General features: G+C 41.5%; 2 protein-coding genes across 2 annotated transcripts in view; one reads left to right on the top strand and one right to left on the bottom strand.

The window, feature by feature from the left end:
- The window catches only part of WDR86 (WD repeat domain 86), a 22022-nt gene extending 17306 nt beyond the window's left edge, over positions 1 to 4716 (top strand). Inside the window, exons 5-6 of the mRNA XM_010005998.1 lie at positions 2390 to 2493; positions 4498 to 4716. Coding sequence (XP_010004300.1) covers positions 2390 to 2493; positions 4498 to 4716 — 323 coding nt within the window. The remainder of the gene's footprint in view (positions 1 to 2389; positions 2494 to 4497) is intronic.
- Positions 4717 to 8246: 3530 nt separating this feature from the next.
- The window catches only part of NUB1 (negative regulator of ubiquitin-like proteins 1), a 19040-nt gene continuing 9493 nt past the window's right edge, over positions 8247 to 17793 (bottom strand). The window contains exons 7-14 of the mRNA XM_010005997.1: positions 13781 to 13887; positions 12751 to 12937; positions 12265 to 12372; positions 11936 to 12088; positions 10820 to 10966; positions 10440 to 10535; positions 9701 to 9911; positions 8247 to 8925 (exon numbers count right to left, since the gene is read on the bottom strand). Coding sequence (XP_010004299.1) covers positions 8762 to 8925; positions 9701 to 9911; positions 10440 to 10535; positions 10820 to 10966; positions 11936 to 12088; positions 12265 to 12372; positions 12751 to 12937; positions 13781 to 13887 — 1173 coding nt within the window. The 3' untranslated portion in view covers positions 8247 to 8761. The remainder of the gene's footprint in view (positions 8926 to 9700; positions 9912 to 10439; positions 10536 to 10819; positions 10967 to 11935; positions 12089 to 12264; positions 12373 to 12750; positions 12938 to 13780; positions 13888 to 17793) is intronic.

Here is a 17793-nt window from a genome sequence, read left to right as displayed (position 1 = left end):
GCTGAGAAGTGGTAAGTTTCTGTTAGAAGATCATACCCATAGGCTCATTGCCCCAAAGAGTTTATGGTCTAAATAAAGTAGTGGAAGAATGAGAGTAAAAACATGTTTCCCAAATGGCTTTAGAGTGTATAGGAAGTTCAGACAGATCTGAGAACTAAGCTATACATCTTCAGAATTAGTTTCTAGTGGCTTTCCTCAGTCTGCTTATGTAATTAATAGCATGGGAAATATTAAAGCTGTTCTCAGTCTAGTTTACTTAGTGATACTATGTTGGTTATTCCTCTCCTACAGTATGTGCACAGTCATTTAAAATTTAATGCAGTTTGTATTTTTTCATGAGCAGAAGCTTTAAGGGAACTTCTAAAACTTGTTCTCCCTCCCAAGAGTCTATGAAATTTAAGTAAAAAATAAAAATGAATTATTGATTTTGGTTTTTTTTAATTGTTTGTTTCACAGGTGGTGTATATATAAGCACATATTTAAATCTTAAATCTGGCTTAGATCAACATCTCTCCTTTGAAACTCAAAAGTGCAAAAAGACATACTAAATTTAGACTGACAGTTCAAAAGACATAAAACATGTCTGTCAAAAGCAAAATCCTGATAGCACTAGCTAAAGTAAACTGACAGTTGCATAGTGAAAACAGCTCTTAATTGGTTCCTACTCTCTGCATATGTGTTATAGTATTAAGCTATTTCCATTCACTGGAAAAAGAATCTCTACCTTGTTCTGTGTTTTACATTGTTGTTACTTGCAGAATGGGCTGCAATGCTTTTTCAGGATTGTGTTGGCAAGTAAATTTATAGTGGCCCACAGAAAAAGATGTTGATTTTCCACATCCAGATGTTTCTTGAAGGTCTACTCAGAAATACCAAGCCTCCTGCTGTTTAATTTGAAGTTGAAAAGCTGATGGCAGTAGGTAGCCTGTTTTCTTGTCTCTTGTTGTAGTCCTGAATTTACTGCTGTGATAATTTCTTCACCTCTCTTTAGGAATCCAGTGCCTGATTTCTCTGAAACTTAAGGTATCTGTTGTCTTCTGACACTTCAGTTTTGTAAAAACCTTTTCATGGTAGTGGCTTTTGCAAAGACTTGACATACAGGGAGCAGTGAATCTATTGCTTTTTGCAGTTTGGAAATACTTATCTCTAGGTAAAATTGAAGTGTTTGGCTTAAGTGAAGGAAGGTGAGTGTTTACGAAGGCAGTTGGTAAACCCTTAGAGCATACAAATGTGCTCCTTTTTGGACGTATTGCTAACTATAAAGTCTAGTCAACACTGCTTTACAGTTTCTGGATGCAGCAGTCCTGGGGATCAGAGGTGAAGATCCTGCAGTGTTGAGAAATGGTTCTTTGAACATGTTAAGATACCTTAAGGAAACCTGATGAACACCCACATTCTCTGGTCATGCTTAGTTTACTTAAAAAAACAAACAATTAGAAACCTGATGAACACCCACATTCTCTGGTCACGCTTAGTTTACTTAAAAAAACAATTCCCCTCCTCCCCAACCCTTCTCTTGTAGCACATGTACAATATAATACAGAGAGTACATACAGCCAGAAGGCTCAAATCGTTCAGTGCCATTCTGAAAAGGAGATTATAACCTGGGCCTTGAATCACTTAGGAACTCTGCAAGCAGCAGAGCCTTTAAGCTAGAGGATTTAGCTGAAGAAATCTACCACACGGAAAGCATTTAGAAAGCTTCTTTGTAAAGCTGCCTACACATGCTGCTCACCTCTAAGGACAGAAGGTTTCACTGTGGTATTTCAACAGAGACAGCCATACCTGTTGATAGTAAGCTTATGGAGCAAAATGGGTGGAAAACCAGTATGTTTTAATGAAGCTAAGGCCAAATCAAAATAATTAGCATAAGAGGCTAACACTGTTACTGTGGTTTGCAGCTTCCCTGTACAGATGCTTCTGCTGCTTGATGCTGCAGGAGGTGTTGAAGGTACTTTAGTACTGAATGGAAACCTGGAAATAAGTTAATTAAACAAATTGAAGGCTTAGTAGAAATCCTTAAAAACAGACTTGAGATAAGTTGCCCACTTGGAATTATTGAAGCATGTTTAGGTGGTGAAATGTATGTGGAAGAGTAGAGCAGAAATAGATACTTGAAATCTGTGAAGAGTGAAATGCTGGTGTGTGTAGGAACTTCAGGGTTAAGGCAATTCAGTGTTCTGAAAAACACAAATGAAAACAAGCATGCCAGGGTCAGCAAAATGAACATTATCTGGGCTTGCTATGATGTAGAATAGACTCAAGGCTGAGAATGATATATTGTGCTCCTTTGTGAACTAGTTTTAGGGACATTTTTAAACTCCCTTGAACTGACTTTCTGTGGCTGCTCACATTTGACCATGTGCTGTGTTGTGTGGTTGCGTTGCAGTGTTTACAGGAAGTGGTGATGCCTGTGCAAGAGCTTTCAATTCCAAAAGTGGTGTCCTGCAGAAGATCTTCCGAGGACATAAGTTTATCATCAACTGCATTCAGGTCAGGAAGGGGTTTCTTTGCTGGGATTTCTCACTTCTGATTGCTCCCTTATTTGTTTTGTGGGAATTGGTGTGGCTAGCTGTTCTGTGTTTCTTGGGTTGGATGTTGTTTTAGGGTAAGATGAAAAGTAACAGGCTTGAATATTCTTTTTAATAAACTCTATAATAAATAAGTGAAACCACAGCACAAGTCCCCAGGGACAGTTCTCTGTCTGTGATTGGAGGTCTTTCAGGTCAGGTTAGACAAGCAACCATAAGAAATGAGACAGATCTAACAGATCCTGTGTAGGGGCAGGGAATGGACTCTGGCCTCATGAGGCACCTTCCATTACAAGATGCTGCTGATTTTTTTTTTTGTGTTTGTGTTTGCAATGCTCTAGGGGTAAAGAAGCTTTTGCCTTACCCAAGCACAATAAAATACAGCATTATCCTCCTAACCCCCAGGCATGGCATCCCTCACCAGTCTAGCAACTGCTTGCCAGCCTTTCTGATCTTTGTGAAGAGCTAGTGGTGACCTCCATGTGCTACCCTGGGCATAAATGTTTATAGAGATATTGCCATCAGGATCTATTTTTGTGAAGGTATAACGATGACAAGCTCTGTAGCAATGGCTGACCCACATCCTACCAGACTAATGGAAAAGTCTCTGCCACTGGCTTAAAATTTTTCTCAAAGCTAATTAAGTGCCTGAAGAATTGCTTGCATATTGTCTAAGCTTGAGTGATACTGGCATTTAAAAGGGGAGGAACTAGTAATCCTTGGTGGTAATGCAAAGAGCATTATCATGCAAGGAATCATGGAGGGGGAAGTTTGAATCCTTGGATCCAGGAGCTCAGAAAAAACTTCATGCAGGATGAGGATTTTGGTTAAGAGTGTGAAACCCTGGAAATATTTCTGGCAGGCTGACAGTTGAAAGGAAAAGAGAGGAGAAAGAATTCCTTTTGGAGTTGATCCCAAGCATACAGAGCTGTAAATATGGTTGTCTTCTCTATTTTTTTTCTGAATTAGCAAATGGCTACTTGGCGTTAGGCTGAAAAATCTTGGGTATTAACCACTGGTTACCTGGGTGTATTTGGGTGATAACTGAGACAGTTACTCTGTGGAGCTCCTAAGTATTGACAAGGCCAAGCTTGGCTTTGGATTTTATTTGTAATTTTTATTTGTATTTTATTTTGGATTTTATTTGTAATTTCATTTCCAAGTGTCCAAATCCTGGGAAGGGAGAGGACTGCAAAGTGATGACCTTAATATGATCTTAAATGTATTAAGAAGGGATGGATCAGGGCTGAGGGGGCTTTGGTTGTGTGGTGCTGCACACTGATGTGAGCCAGACTGCTGGTGGGATCCTCACTATCACAGCCCACCTCTGGAGACTGTGAGTGCCTGTGGGAAGGGGAAGATGATCCAGTCAGAGGGCTGGCTACAGGGTGGGGCAAGAACAGTTGGAAACATCACCAAGACCAGCAGATGTTTCATTAAGGAAATTAAACAAGGGACAGTCAAGGTTAAATGACTGCAGGTTTGGAAGAAGGACAGCATTTGAAGGAGGAATTGTACCTATAGCTTGCTGCAAAGGAAGAAGGGAAGTGAGAAGCAAAGCATTCCTGACAACACCCCCACACGCACCCCGTGCCATCCCCACATGATGCCCACGGGTGCTGATTCTGGTGCCTCCTTAAGCTTCATCTTCAAAACCAGCACAGAAATTCCCAGCCTACTCTGACATTGAGCTTAGTTCCCCATTGCTTTTCTAGTGGGTTTAGGTTATAAATAACTCTCGCTGTTTATATTTTATGGCTCTGTGAAGTGGCTGAGAAATGAATCCTGACTTGGTGATGTCTCATCCCACTTCAGCAAGTTTTGTGGTAATTTATACTGGCTCTTGCAATGAGCTACCAAGCCTGAAGTGTTAGGGTCAAGCTGTGTTTGCTCTGATTTTTGACAGTTTGATTATGCCGATTCTAAGCTGGAGGGTTTCATATTAAATGTGACCCTGTTGTTCCAGATCCACAACGAGCTGCTTTACACAGCTTCCCATGATGGCACACTAAGGATTTGGGACATCCGGGGAATATGCAAGAGAAATAAGCGGCGTTTGAAGAAGGAAAGGTCTGTGCAGGGCAGGAGCTCTCAGAAGGGAAGTCTGTCTCGTCTCTTCAACAATAAAGTTGGCTGTATGGTACAGCAAGAAAATGGGGAACATGAGGCTGTTGAACTAATGTGACTGTCCAGGACAGACTTTCCATCAGTGACCAAAGCTGAATCTTTTGTTTTCTACACCACTGTGCCCATGTAAAGCAGAACTTGGAAAGAGATGGGAAATGGCTTTGCTTGAACCCTGTTTTCAGGAGCCAGGATTCTTTGTGACTGTCAGATGGACTCAAGTCAGATATTGTTGCTGCAGAGCACTCCCAGCTGAGGAGTACCAGGGTCAGGAGGGACTGCAGGGTGGTTCAGGTGATGCACCTCTGTGTAATTAAGAACTGTACTTACAACTGCTTGTTTTCAGTTTCTGCTGGCACAGAGGCGTTGCACATTTCTGCCTGCCTAGTATCTAATGAGAAACATTCTCACCTGTTCCTTTTGCCTGTTTACATCTCCTCTCTTTGATCCCATGTAGAACTGAAAGGTGTCCTGCAGTATGACTACACATTTAGTTTTCACAGCTGACCTTTGGGTCAGTTTTTTGCTGATCAGACCAACCAATGAAGAATGGTGTGGCTCAGCAGAAAGTCTACAGCAGACTGGACACCCTTCTGGGAAGCTGGGAGTAGTAGGACAAATTACTTTAACAAAAAACTGAAACAACCCATAAGCTGGAGAACAATCCAAACCTCAGATTTTCTGTACCAAGGTCAGCTGTTTGCCAAGGCAAGTTGTCTTCCTCCCAACAACCTAGTGGGTTCTTCTTTTAACCTTTTATGATCTTGCACTTCAGAAAAGGAAGCACCAATGGCCTCACACGTGTCTCCTGTGTGTGTGCCCAGCTGCCAAGGTTCTGCAGATGGGAAGCTCCTGGTGGGTTCCTCTGAAGGGCCTCCTCTTGGCATGGCAGGAGTTGGAAGGTGTTCCCTAGGCACCATGTCTGTGGTGGTGGCTCTACCCTCTCTCTGGGCAGCCTGGCCCAGTGCTTGGGGGAAAGGTTTTCCTTATATCCACTGGGAATGTCAAATTGTGTTTTTTTCAGGGGAGAGGAGTGCAAAACAGGAAGATTTATTGGGTGCTCTAGATTTGGTGTCTTTTCTCCTAACGAGGCTCTGCCTGTTCTTGTTTTGATAGGTTGTTACAGCATTGAATAGACAGTCAAACTCAAGAGAAGTTCTCCCAGTCTTTTTCCAGGTTCATTCCTCTCTGATAACCACTGAGCCATGAATAAATAAGGGTTCTTATATTTTTCTATTTGCAGATATAACTCTTTGTAGAACTAGTACAGAATTATCTAACCACATGTTTTTATTTTTATGGCTTTATTTATTCTGTACTACAGCAAGATAAAAATGCTGTAATCCTTTTATAGAATGGACTAATAAACATGTGGCATCTACAGCCAACTGTCTAGTTTTTATTTTCTTCCCATTTAGAAGGAATTTGGCAGGCTGCAGATACACAGCAGTTAAGAATGGATGGAATATGGAAAAAAACCACAACCAACATACATTTCTGGAAACATTTTGTGACTCTCCCTCACTGCTGGGGCTGGCAGTCAGATGTGCTGTGGAACTTTCCTGCCTCCTTCCAGGCCCTAGCCTGGCACAGCTCAGTTTCCCAAGTCAGACCAGCCAGAAACCAAAGCCTGATGATGCTGGCTCAGCGTGTGCTGTGGTGGCACCAAGGACCCCTACCCTGAAGCTGCAGCAGTGTCACTGGGTGGTGTCTGTCATTGCTGTTGTGTATCCTGCCTGCCCCTCCAGCTGAGCAGCTTTGTTAGCTTATACCTGGCAGGTTTCTGCATCTAGTAGGAAACAGCATTTTAATTATGTTAAATGCCTACCACCAGAGACTAATTTGGAAGGTCATCTGCATAGTGTAGACTTAATGCCACTGTAAGCCTCTTGGTCCTTTTGTTGTAGCTCAGTACTGGCCCTGTGGGAAATGTTTATGAGACAGTGGCTGGTGGTTGCTGGGGTGATGCCTTGCTATGCTGCTAATTTTGTGTTTTGTATATGAGGTCACTGCTAAGTAGGAGGCCTTTAGCAGAGAAGGATGGAGTTGCACAGATGGTCTGTGCTATACCTTTTGTTTAAAACTTTGCACACAGTATGTTAGACATGGGAGCTTATCTGGCCCATGCAGCAGCTGCACACTGAATTAGAAAATGGATGTAATACACACAGATCTCAAAGAATGGAATTAATGAGTCATTACCACTTCTGCCCCTTCCTAAACATGCCACAATGTCTCCAAATACATAGTCAGAATTAACTTAAAACTTTTAGACAATGACTTCTGCCCTGCTGATTACTTAAAACTGCAGGCAGAGCTAGTTGGGGGGGAGGCAGTGCTGACAGAATGACATCACTGAGGAATGGCTTCCCTGACAAGCATTGCATGTTATGATGCTAATTTTAAATTCCCCAGGGACAAACGTTCACTTCTTACGTTGTCACTGCCAGTTTGCTATGGAAGCCACTTCAAAGAGGAGAAATAGTGCCTGTGCAGCCCAACACCGCCTTGGGGCCAGCATAAGGCAATGCCAGAATGCCAGTAGCTTTAGGAATCCCTCTGGCTGAAGGAAGGAATAAAGTTGTGCTTTCCTACCTACTTCTTGTTAAAACTGCATGCAACCGTCTGTATGTTTTTCTCATTTTCAATTATTTGGTAGGTGCTGGTTTTGCACTTCCTTTTGTCCAGTGGTTCCTCAGTGCTGCCCTATAGAGAAACAGCATCTAATGGTTACTGGGGCTGTTTTTTTTCCTCAGAAGCTCGTATTTGTGGCTTTAGAAATGCTTCAACCTTCTGGGAGGAGATACAGCACTACCCAATTTTATAGCCTTGATGCAGAAGTATGAAATACATTAAGTCCTTAATAGCATAATCACTCCCTGCTTTTGCTGTCCTTGGCTAAGGTAGCCAGGGGGGCAAAAAATCCACAACTGCAGCCTAATAAAGTCCATCCACTGGAACTGAGCAGTTGTTTTGCAGGCCAAAGCTCTGCTTCCTCCAGTATCATGCTCACCCTAGCAAGAGTTCAAGCCCTCATTTCCCCACTGAAAAGTGCCAGGTAAGAATAAATTGTCACCAGCCAGAATGTTCATTTTCCAGCAGCTACTGTCGGGCCCCGGTGTTCCACCAGCTCCAGCCCCGTGCTAGAGCAGACACGCCGTGAGCTCCCTCTGCCGTGAGACTGGAGCTATGGAAAGCAAATAAACCGTTCTTAAGCCAACAAGCAGGGGGGCTTCCATTCCCAGCGGAAAGACAAACTTACCAGAAAACGGGATGTTGTAAAACACACATAAACCCCTCAAATATTTCTCCGGAGTGCTGAAGCTGGGTACAGCTACTGAGATAGCTGTTGAACAAAACTTGGTTCAGGCACCGACTAAAGAAAATTGTGTAGTTTCCATGAAATCCATCAGTCTCTTAGGGTACACACCTTGAAGAGGATAAGAGGTGCTGCCTGGAGAAACTGGTTATTTAGTTATAAAATTAAATACCACTACACAGGTCACTGGGTTCTGACAGGACACAGCCCTGCCAGGTAATTCCTACTGTTTTTTAAAACCAAAAAGCATAGAAGACTCCTAACTAGCAGCAGAAGCAGCACACAGTTACCTTTATTGCCTGTGTAACACCTGCGTGAAGTGACAAGCAAAATACTGTATAAATCCATGCACAACAGATACATAAATGTCTCCTAGAAATCTTTCAGAAGAAAAGTTTGTAAGTTGATACCCTCTATAACCTCATGAGCTAGGTTTCTGATTTACAAACTCACTTTTTTTTTTAAGGCTGTTATTTTAAAATGGTATAGAAATGCTTCTTTACTTGAATACTAAGTGAATTAACTTAGTTCACAATAAAAATATAGTTTAGTTCTGTTAAATTTTCTTCTGAAAATAAATGTTTCTATTTTTCTGCTATGACAATAAATTACAACATATCACAAATGTAGGCTTTATGCAGATTTATAAATAAGCAGGATTTAAGTGAGCAACCTATAGTTTAACTGAATTCAAGGCATTTAGTAAGAGATAAGCTGAAGGTGCATTTATAATCCAAACTCAATTTGTCAAGGTAAATACATATAACTGATGTAGATGTAATGAGATTTAATGCTGTGGTACTTGTATATAGGATAAGTATTCATGAATGATCTGTTCCTCTTCCTCCAGTGTTAAATCCAGATAATCCTCTTCGTGTTCAGGAATATCCTCTAGGATTTCCTTGACTGCATCAGTCTCCATGTCTTCATCTGTTGGTAAGCTGGAAGAACCTTCCAACAAAGAAACACAGCAGTGAATCCAAAGAAGTTGGTACTTTTCCTCTTTCACTACCATGACTGCTCTGCCAGTCTGGTACTGTGAAACTACCTCAGTTAAAATAGGCCTGCAAATGATATTTCAGGATGGCTTTTTTTCCCTATTATTTAAAGCTGTAGGAAAGCCCTTACTTGTACAACAAGGATCACCACAGCTCTGACAAAGAACAGAAGAGACAGTATGTGCACATTTCCCCTTTGCTAAATGCTGAGTATCAGCTCTGCCACATAAGGGGTGGAAGGAAGGAGTATGTGGTCAGATTAGCTGACTGTACAGCACAGACTTGGAAGAAACTTCCTAGCAGTCAGAACCCAGGTATTAGCAAGTCAAAAAATTATCATTATCAGGGGTAGGTCCAGGGAACATGCTCCAGCAACTTAGTACTTGCCCTGAGAAGGAGTACGGGCAGGGAGAGGTTGGTTTGCTTTTAAAGAGAACTGGTGTGTGCAAGTACAATTAGAAGGAAGAAGCTGGAATTGCTTGTGGGCTAGAGAGGGTCCTGTGTTCCCCACTGGGGAAATGAAGACTGAGACACACATCTGTGGCTGTCACTGACTGCTGGGGCTACAGCTTACCTGGAGTAATGGACACCTTGCCTGTAACTACATTACTAATAACAACAGTGTGGGGCATTACTCAAGACCCTCTACCACCCTTGAATCCCTCTGTGCAAGAGCCAGAAGAGCCTTTCCCCTTCCCTCTCCTCTGCCTGCTGTGTGCCACACGTACCTGCAGATTCTGTAGGTGAATCTTTTGATGAAGCTGATTCTTCTGAGGGACTAGAGCCTTCTGATGGACTGGACCCTTCTGAAGAAAGCTGCAGCGAAGCAGGAAGAACTCCCCCATAATGAGCAAGGGTTTGGGAAGCTAAGTGGACGTTGCCTTTAAAGACCTTTAAAGCTTGCTCTGCTGACTCACGACTGAAACCCATATACATCAGCTACAGGAGAGGGGGGAAAAGAAATAAAAGAAATAAATCTGCAGAAATTCAAGTTCACCCAGCACCAGTGTCTGACAGGAATCTGCCTCTGCATCTGACAGTCATCCCTGTTGAAAAACGTGCTGCATGCCAGGAATTCCAGGACACTGACTCTGGTTTACTGGAACAGTTAACAAAAGGGCAGTGACCTATTAAAGGAATGGGGATGTTGAGCAGAACCAAGAGCCTCTTGTTTAATATCAGACTAATTCTTTTTCTGTTTTTCAAAATGTAACTTCAAAGCACTCCAGTGTTACAGGAGGACAGACATGCTGTTTGCTTTTTCTAGACATTACAGCTTTCTTGCCTATCCTATTACATTTTAGCCTAAGTGTGACTTCACCATGAAGAGCAGATGCCAGACAGTGGAAGTGGGACATGAGTCAAGGACAATTTACACAGCTTTGCTTAAGGAAGATCTGGTGCATTTGAAGGCGTAATTGAGAAACAGGACACCCAACTCCTAAGAAAGCAAAAGGTCTAACTTACTTGATCAATACTTTCTTGGGAAACTTGAAACTGGTCCATGGCCACACGATCATCATAATCATCTTCTAGCAATAACTCTGGATTGTCAAGGATAAACTACAATAAAACAGAGAGAGATCAGAACAGAGCAACAGAAATATAATAGTCCTCTGCATCAATATGTATTTAGCCCAGTAATTGATATAAGCAAACCTCAGGCAACTTAAATGACACCCGATTCATTGGGTCAGGAAGTGGAAGCTCAGTCATTGCAGTTTACAAAAGGTAGCTATGAACTAAGAAATATAGGCTACAGAAAATAAAATCTGCTACACAAGTAAAAAAGGCAAACAAGTTTGGGATTTTTTTGTACAAAAGTACTACTCCTGAAAATCACTTACCTTAAAAGCTTGGTCCAGGTTTCCATGTGTATTCTGAAGAGCTACTTGAGCAGCTCTCTCTGAATAGCCCATACTTTTCAAGGTATTTATGTCTTCCAGTCTCTTCCTTCTTTTGGCTCTCTCCTCCCTCCTGATCTGTGCCTTTTCCTGCAAGAACGCAGCCGTTACAAAGCTCATTGTGCATGGGAATGCTTCAGCCTTCTGTCTATACAGGGTTTCTTGGATTTACTTCTCTGAGTCTGAATCTCTTGAGGAAAAGGGATTTATTTTTTAATTTTTTTTTTAAATACAGACTGTGCTGTCAGAGACTCATTACTAAACAAAGCTGCATCTCCAGGAGCCAGCACTGTTGCTGAACTTCCGCTCTGCAGGCTGCACAGATGGGATCTTATGCTGTCACAGCTATGATGAGCCCTGTGTGGTAAGAGAAGAACCTGCTTGGCAGATGGGCCTGCAGACAGGACTCGCCAAGGACACGCAGTTGGAACTAGGCATGGGGCCAAGGAGTTCTGTTCAGCCTCTCTCTCAGCCATTTGACTTTTCTGTCCACATTTCACTGTCTGAAGTCTAGAAGTGCCACCCACCTCAGCTTACCAAACATTTCAGGCACTTGAGATCTGGACAACACTGTCTTCACTAAAGCTTCCTTCACTTCAGTAAAAAAAATAAAATCCTTCTCCTCTCCTGGATCTTCCAAGTCCAAAGGCATAATATGGTGTAAGTTGATGGTTACCCTCACAGCACTTTATTGTGCAGCCTCGTCTTTCAGACCAGCCAAGCCCGAGAGTGACAGCTTAATCATAGTGGTTTTGTTCCCATAAGGAGCACTGCTGACTGGCAAACAGTGGTGCAAAATCCTCCTCTGTGCCTCTGTGGCACAACCACTGGCCTTAGGCTCTCTCATCCCACCCGTGCTGGGGCAGACCTTCCCTTAGATTAAGTTTTGGTTTCAAACTTGTGGCAACAGATGTCAAAGTGCTAGTTACACTAACGGTGCCAAAACAGGGTAATCGAAGTTCCTAATTTACCCCCATGTTGCACTAGTCACACAAAAGGTGATCTTATGTACAGCTTAACTAACACAATCCTTGATTCAACACTTGGACTGCATCATACCTCCCTCCTGTTGGTGATGAGGTTGGCAGCATGCTCCACATCCCCATGGCAAGCTCGCAGGGCAAGGCGAGCTTCCTGTTCGGAGAATCCCAGGAGTGACAGGCGATCAACTTTATCAGGATCTATGGACAGCTCTTCATATAAACGAGATGCCTGTATATAGAAAGAACAAAATGATACTACTTACACTGTTGCTAACATACAAATAATAATTCAAAAGTCTCTCTTTTTTTTTTTGAGTACAAAAAGAATAGGGAGAAGGTGCAAGACAGAGGCCAGACACAGGAGCTGTGTGAACAATGGGCAAGTTTTACCCAGTGGTGTCTTACCTTCTGAATATACTCAGCAGCCTCCTTTTCTCTGCCACTGTGATAGTGTCCTATCCCTTGAAGGAGGTAAAGGCGTAGAAATAAAACCTTCTCACGACCATAGCTTCCCTGAAGAATTGTTTAAACAAGGGGGTGGATGGGCACATAGGCAGAAGCATATGGTAGAACATCAATTCATTATCAATAGAACACTTCACACATTTAAAGAAAAAACGGTCACTAATACATGACACTTGATATGCAGACAAAGTATAACCTCTAAACCCCTGATTATGTCTGTGCATACAAATTAATGTTTGCCATGACCTCTGTGTCAGGCTCAATGCTTCCACTATGCTGCCAATGACACCAGTAGATTACAGGCTGAGGAGCCATCAGAACACTTTAAGCTTCTAAAAAACTTCTAAAAGTCAGTCTTGCAGTACTTGAGCAATAACTGAAAAAAGGAGAAAAAAACCCACCCTAATTAAACCAAAACAAACGTACTTTGATATCAATAAGTCTTTCATGGTTCTCCCCATAGCACCTCTGGAAGCATCTATGTGCTGTGGAGAGCTTCTTCTCTGCATCATCCAGGCAGTCCAGCTGCTCCAGGCGGAAGTAGCACCACACTATATCCAGCTGCAGCACTGCATAATTATCAACAGTATTCAGCAGTTCTGTGCTACACTCACTGGAAAACAAAACAATTACATGGTGGGTTTTTTTTGGGAGAGGTGGCTTATTTTTTCCACGTACTTTACAGCACTGATGAAACAATGTGCATATTCATGTTTGAGAAGGCACATGCTTTGTATTTGAGGTAGCAAACTGAGGTTAGTGGAACCTTAACCAAACACTGATCTCCCATCACATTCACTAATACACTGGACACTAATCATAACACTGCATCTCAAAGAATTTCAGTAGTCATAACTCATTTTGTTACTAGTAAAGATAACACCTCTTTAAAAGCAGAACAGAATTAAACCCTGAGTAATCTTGGAGAGAACACAGAAACTGTCTTCCTTCGGGCACATGAACATGCTGAGTTCTGTGCCAGTCTCTTTGGCATGTGCATACAGATGAGAACAATATTACTTTTGGGGATCTCCAAAGAGCAATTTAGGGCTCTGACTGCTGAGAGGAAAGTAGTTTACCTGCAGAAAACCTGATACGGTTACTGACCTCAGCTATTTGCTCCACATTTTTCAAGTAATTTTTACTTCACAGGTGCAATTGCAAGAGTATCTGTAACTGTCTCTCAAGCTAATCCAATTTATAGCCTAGTACATTAATACTGACAGTTTCTTTTTATGTTGATGGGAAAGATTAAGTTGCCCAGTGGCAGTATCTGTACCAGGTGTTGCACACAAAGCTACCTGTCACTGCAAGTCAGGGCCTTTGCTGCTTCCTATCTGCAGAGAGGGTGTGAAGTAATCCTGGGCAAAACAGACCATGACTTATATGCACAGACAGAGCCGATATTGTTCCTGCATTTGGTTGACATTAAAAAGAGACTCCAAAACGTTCTTACCAGAAGTGTTTATCAGCATCCAACAAATATGGCAGTGCTATTTCATATTCCTTCTTCTTCATTAATGCTCTGCCCTTCTCATGATAACCCATTGCCAGCACAAGTGCCTAAAAAAACATATTGAGACTTTTTTGCACCTCCCCAACTCCCTTTTGTAACTAGGAAGAAATATTTAGGTAATCCATTAGGGCCCTTGCTCTTCCTAGAAAAACACCATTGTATCTGTTCTGTAAGAACAGTGCTATTTCACATAACTTCATACTTTTCTCCCATCTGCTAATGTTATATATTGCCTAATTAAAAGCAACAAATGTTACTGACACATGAAATGTTGCACCAAGTTTCTTTTAAGAATGCAGCTCTGGATAGACTTTCAATGATGACTGAAAAATCCTAAGCATTTTTTTGGGTGCTACACCTTCCTAACAGCATGGAAGTTGTTCTGCTTTGCTACTGCAACTATCTTGTAAAACCTAACCTGACTCTCCTCCTGCTAACCCTCAACTCAAAATTAAGCTTTGAATGTGACTAATTCCTGCAGTAGGACAAAGGGAAATTTAAATAATATTTCTGGACAGAAAAAATCTGCAGTATTTCTTCTCACCCATGATCAGTACTGCTGAAATCTTGTGCACTTGAACATCTGATGCTTTAACTCTTTGGGTGTATGACTAGTTTCAGCACTTCATCAGAACAGTGTGCACTGCAGGAAGGGACAGTGGTCATTCCCATCATCCAGCAACTCCAGATGATGCAGGAAACACAGGAAAGACCTAGAGCAGCAGTTATCACACACTGGGGCCTGCTCGTTTCTTCCAGTGATATTTTTTTTTTTTGTTCTGAGCATAAATCCAAGGAGTTGTGAAGATTTTTATTTATTCAGAAAATCCAGCAATCTCAAAAGACAGCATCTATCACTGCTCTGCTCCAGCAGCCACCACCAGGCATGTCCCTCCCACTGTAATTCAATGCATGCACCCATGGATTGACACTATTTTAAAAGAATCTGATTTTGAGAGATGTACTGAGTTTCCAACTGAAACTGAAGCCTAATGAACAGGTTATTTTCATGTTGTTCTAGGGCGCCCAATATTTAAAATAGGTGCTAACAAAGTTAAAGCTCATCTTAAAACATAAAAATAAGATATGGACCAAGATTAGACCTGCAATTAGATCAGCAATCGAAGTTGGTTTCTAGATGACTGAAGAATTCCCAATTGTAGAATTCTATTTCAATTTTATTTCAACATTATTTCTATTTAGCAAGCATCTACTGTACCCAGGGCTATATCCCCAAAAAGTCTGATCGTATTTCAATCTCATATTTGAAATGCTTCACAAATCAAGCTTTAAAAAGACGTTTTAGTAGCTTTTAAAGACACTTTTAACCTACTTTTTTAGCTTGAGGAGGAATCTCGATTGACCTTCCAGTCTGATTAGCTATATCTAGATATGGAACAGAACCTGGATCCAAGTTCTCCTCTGAAAGACAAGAAAAAGCAGTTTAAATTTTAAGTACCACCCTCAACAGAATAAATCTGCTCTCACGGGATTATGTCAGTAAGTACATCCTTAAACAAAAAAGCAAACAAACAACAAAATAAATCAGAATTACATATAAAGACTGCATCTATGGGGTGTTTTTGGACATACCAACAATGGCCTTTATGAGAGAAACATGAGAAAATTTTAAAAAGATCAGTAAGAAAAAGCCCTTGTTCACCCAAAATTTTTGACAGAACATCAGAAGTAACACAAATTATAAACAGTATTTTGCAGAAGACAAAATACTTACATTTCACAATAAAGCATGTTAAGTGTTATATCAGCTCAGGCATAGAATATAAAAACCCCACAACTAAGCACAGTTGCTAAAACTGAAAAAAATAAATGAAAACACAGCTCAGTATTTTCCTTTCCCCACATCTTTAATGCTTACAACGAAACTATCAATTTTGTTTTCACTTCCATCTCATTTAAAATGAAAAGATGCTTTTCATGTAAACAAAAGACAGGCAGGAATTTGCTGAGATTAAAAGCTTCTGCCCTGCAATTTTTCTCAGATGAAACAAAAGGGTTGTTAGATCCTTTCTACACTTCACACAGAACCTTCAGCCTGTGAGCCCATTATAGATTCCACTCTATACTCTGGCATTGTTCTATAATTGACAGTTAAAGTAAATACCTTAAAGAGGCTCCACACAGGATTCAAGGCATGGGGTCTAAATTACCTCTTAAATCCATAAAAGGAATCACTTCTTTCATTTTGTTCAAAATTTGACATTACAGTAAGAAACAGGCTGTCACTGACCCTTAAAAGAAGCTTTGTTCAGATATTTTTGCATTTGGCAGAAATTCATTAGATACTCAGTCTCACAGTTTCTTGTTTGTGATTTTTGAAACAATAGAGAAGTGATTTAAACTCACCATCTAGCTGTGCAATTCACAAACACAACCTCATTTTGAAAAATTATTACTTTTAAATTGAAATATATCCCTTTAACTTAATCCAGTTGCCAACAATCAACATCAAATGCAAGGAGAACAGAAGAGCCACATTACAGATGAGAATGACAAGAGAGCTGTTCTGCACAATGAAGCCATGGTTACACACAGCCACATCTAAGGTAAAGTACAAAAAAGTGTGCAATGGTTTATAACACATGATTCCACTGTGTTTATGTGTACAATATTTTAAAGCCTGTTCTCTAGAGTCATCAGTCCCTTAACTGTCAAGTGCCAATAAAATAATAATTCACTCATATTACATTTTTCCCCAAGTAACAAATGTTTTCATAGAATCATAGAATGTCTTGGGTTGCAAGGAACCTCTAAAGGTCATCTGTTCCAACCTCCTACAATAAGCAGGGACATCTCCAACTGGAACAGACTGCTCAGAGCCCCATAAAGCCTGACCTTGAATGTCTCCAGGGATGGAGCTTCCACCACATTCGTAGGCAACCTGTCCCAGGGATCCACCATCCTCATATTAAATAACTTTTTCCCAAAGTCCAACCTAAATCTACCTTTCTCTAGATTAAAACCATTACCTCCTGTCCTATCATTACCTACCCTTGTGAACAGGTCTTCCCCAGCCTTTTTATAAGCTCCTTTCAGATATTGGAAGGTTGCTATAAGATGCCCCTGGTCCACTGATGCAGTCACTCCATTGTACAAAGCCACTTAGGTTGGTCAGGCAGGATTTGCCCTAGTAAAGCCATGCTGGCTGTCCTGAATCACCTCCCTGTCCTCCATGTGCCTTAGCATGTCTTCTACGAGGATCTGTTCCATGATCTTCCCAGGCACAGATATGAGGCTGACAGGTTGGTAGTGTCCTCTTCTACCCTTTTTAAAAATGGGCACAATGTTTCCTTTCTTCCAGTCATAAAGGACTTTACCCAACTGCCATGGCTTGTCCAATAGCATGGAGAGTGGTTTGGCAGCTACATCAGACAATCCCTTCGGGGCTCTGGGATGCATCTCATCAGGTCCCATGGGCTTGTGTATGTTCAGGCTCCTCAGATACTCAGAACCTTGTCTTTGCTTACACTGAGAGGGCCTGTGTCTGTGGGCCATCAACATGAAAGCTGTGAGGAGAGGGGTTGCCAGTGAAGACTGAGGCAAAAGTGGTGGCAAAAGTGGTTAAGAATCTCAGCTTTCTCATCTGTTGTTACCAGTTCACCACTGTTGCTCACCAGGGAGGTACACTTTCTTTAACCTTCCTTTTCTGGTTTATGTACCTGTAGAAGCCCTTTTTGTTTCTCTTTACATCCCTTGTCAAGTTCAGCTCCAGGTGCACCTTGGCCTTCCTGACCTTGTCCCTACACAACAGGGCAGCATCCCTATGCTCTTCCCAGGATACCTGTCTCCACTTCCACTTTTCTAGCATTCTAATTGTGTAAGAAGAGTTGGAGTAGAAGAGGGAAGTTTTAGTCAACTTAAAATACAGTTTTCAAGTAGACCAAAACCTAGAACACCATAAACTGAAACCCAGCCACGGTACAGACGCTCTT

The sequence above is a fragment of the Chaetura pelagica genome, unplaced genomic scaffold (genome assembly GCF_000747805.2).
Source record: "Chaetura pelagica isolate M959 unplaced genomic scaffold, ChaPel_1.0 scaffold199, whole genome shotgun sequence".
NCBI lineage: Eukaryota > Metazoa > Chordata > Aves > Apodiformes > Apodidae > Chaetura > Chaetura pelagica.
Note: the sequence above shows the minus strand (reverse complement) of the source record. Positions and strands in the feature narration are given on the sequence as shown.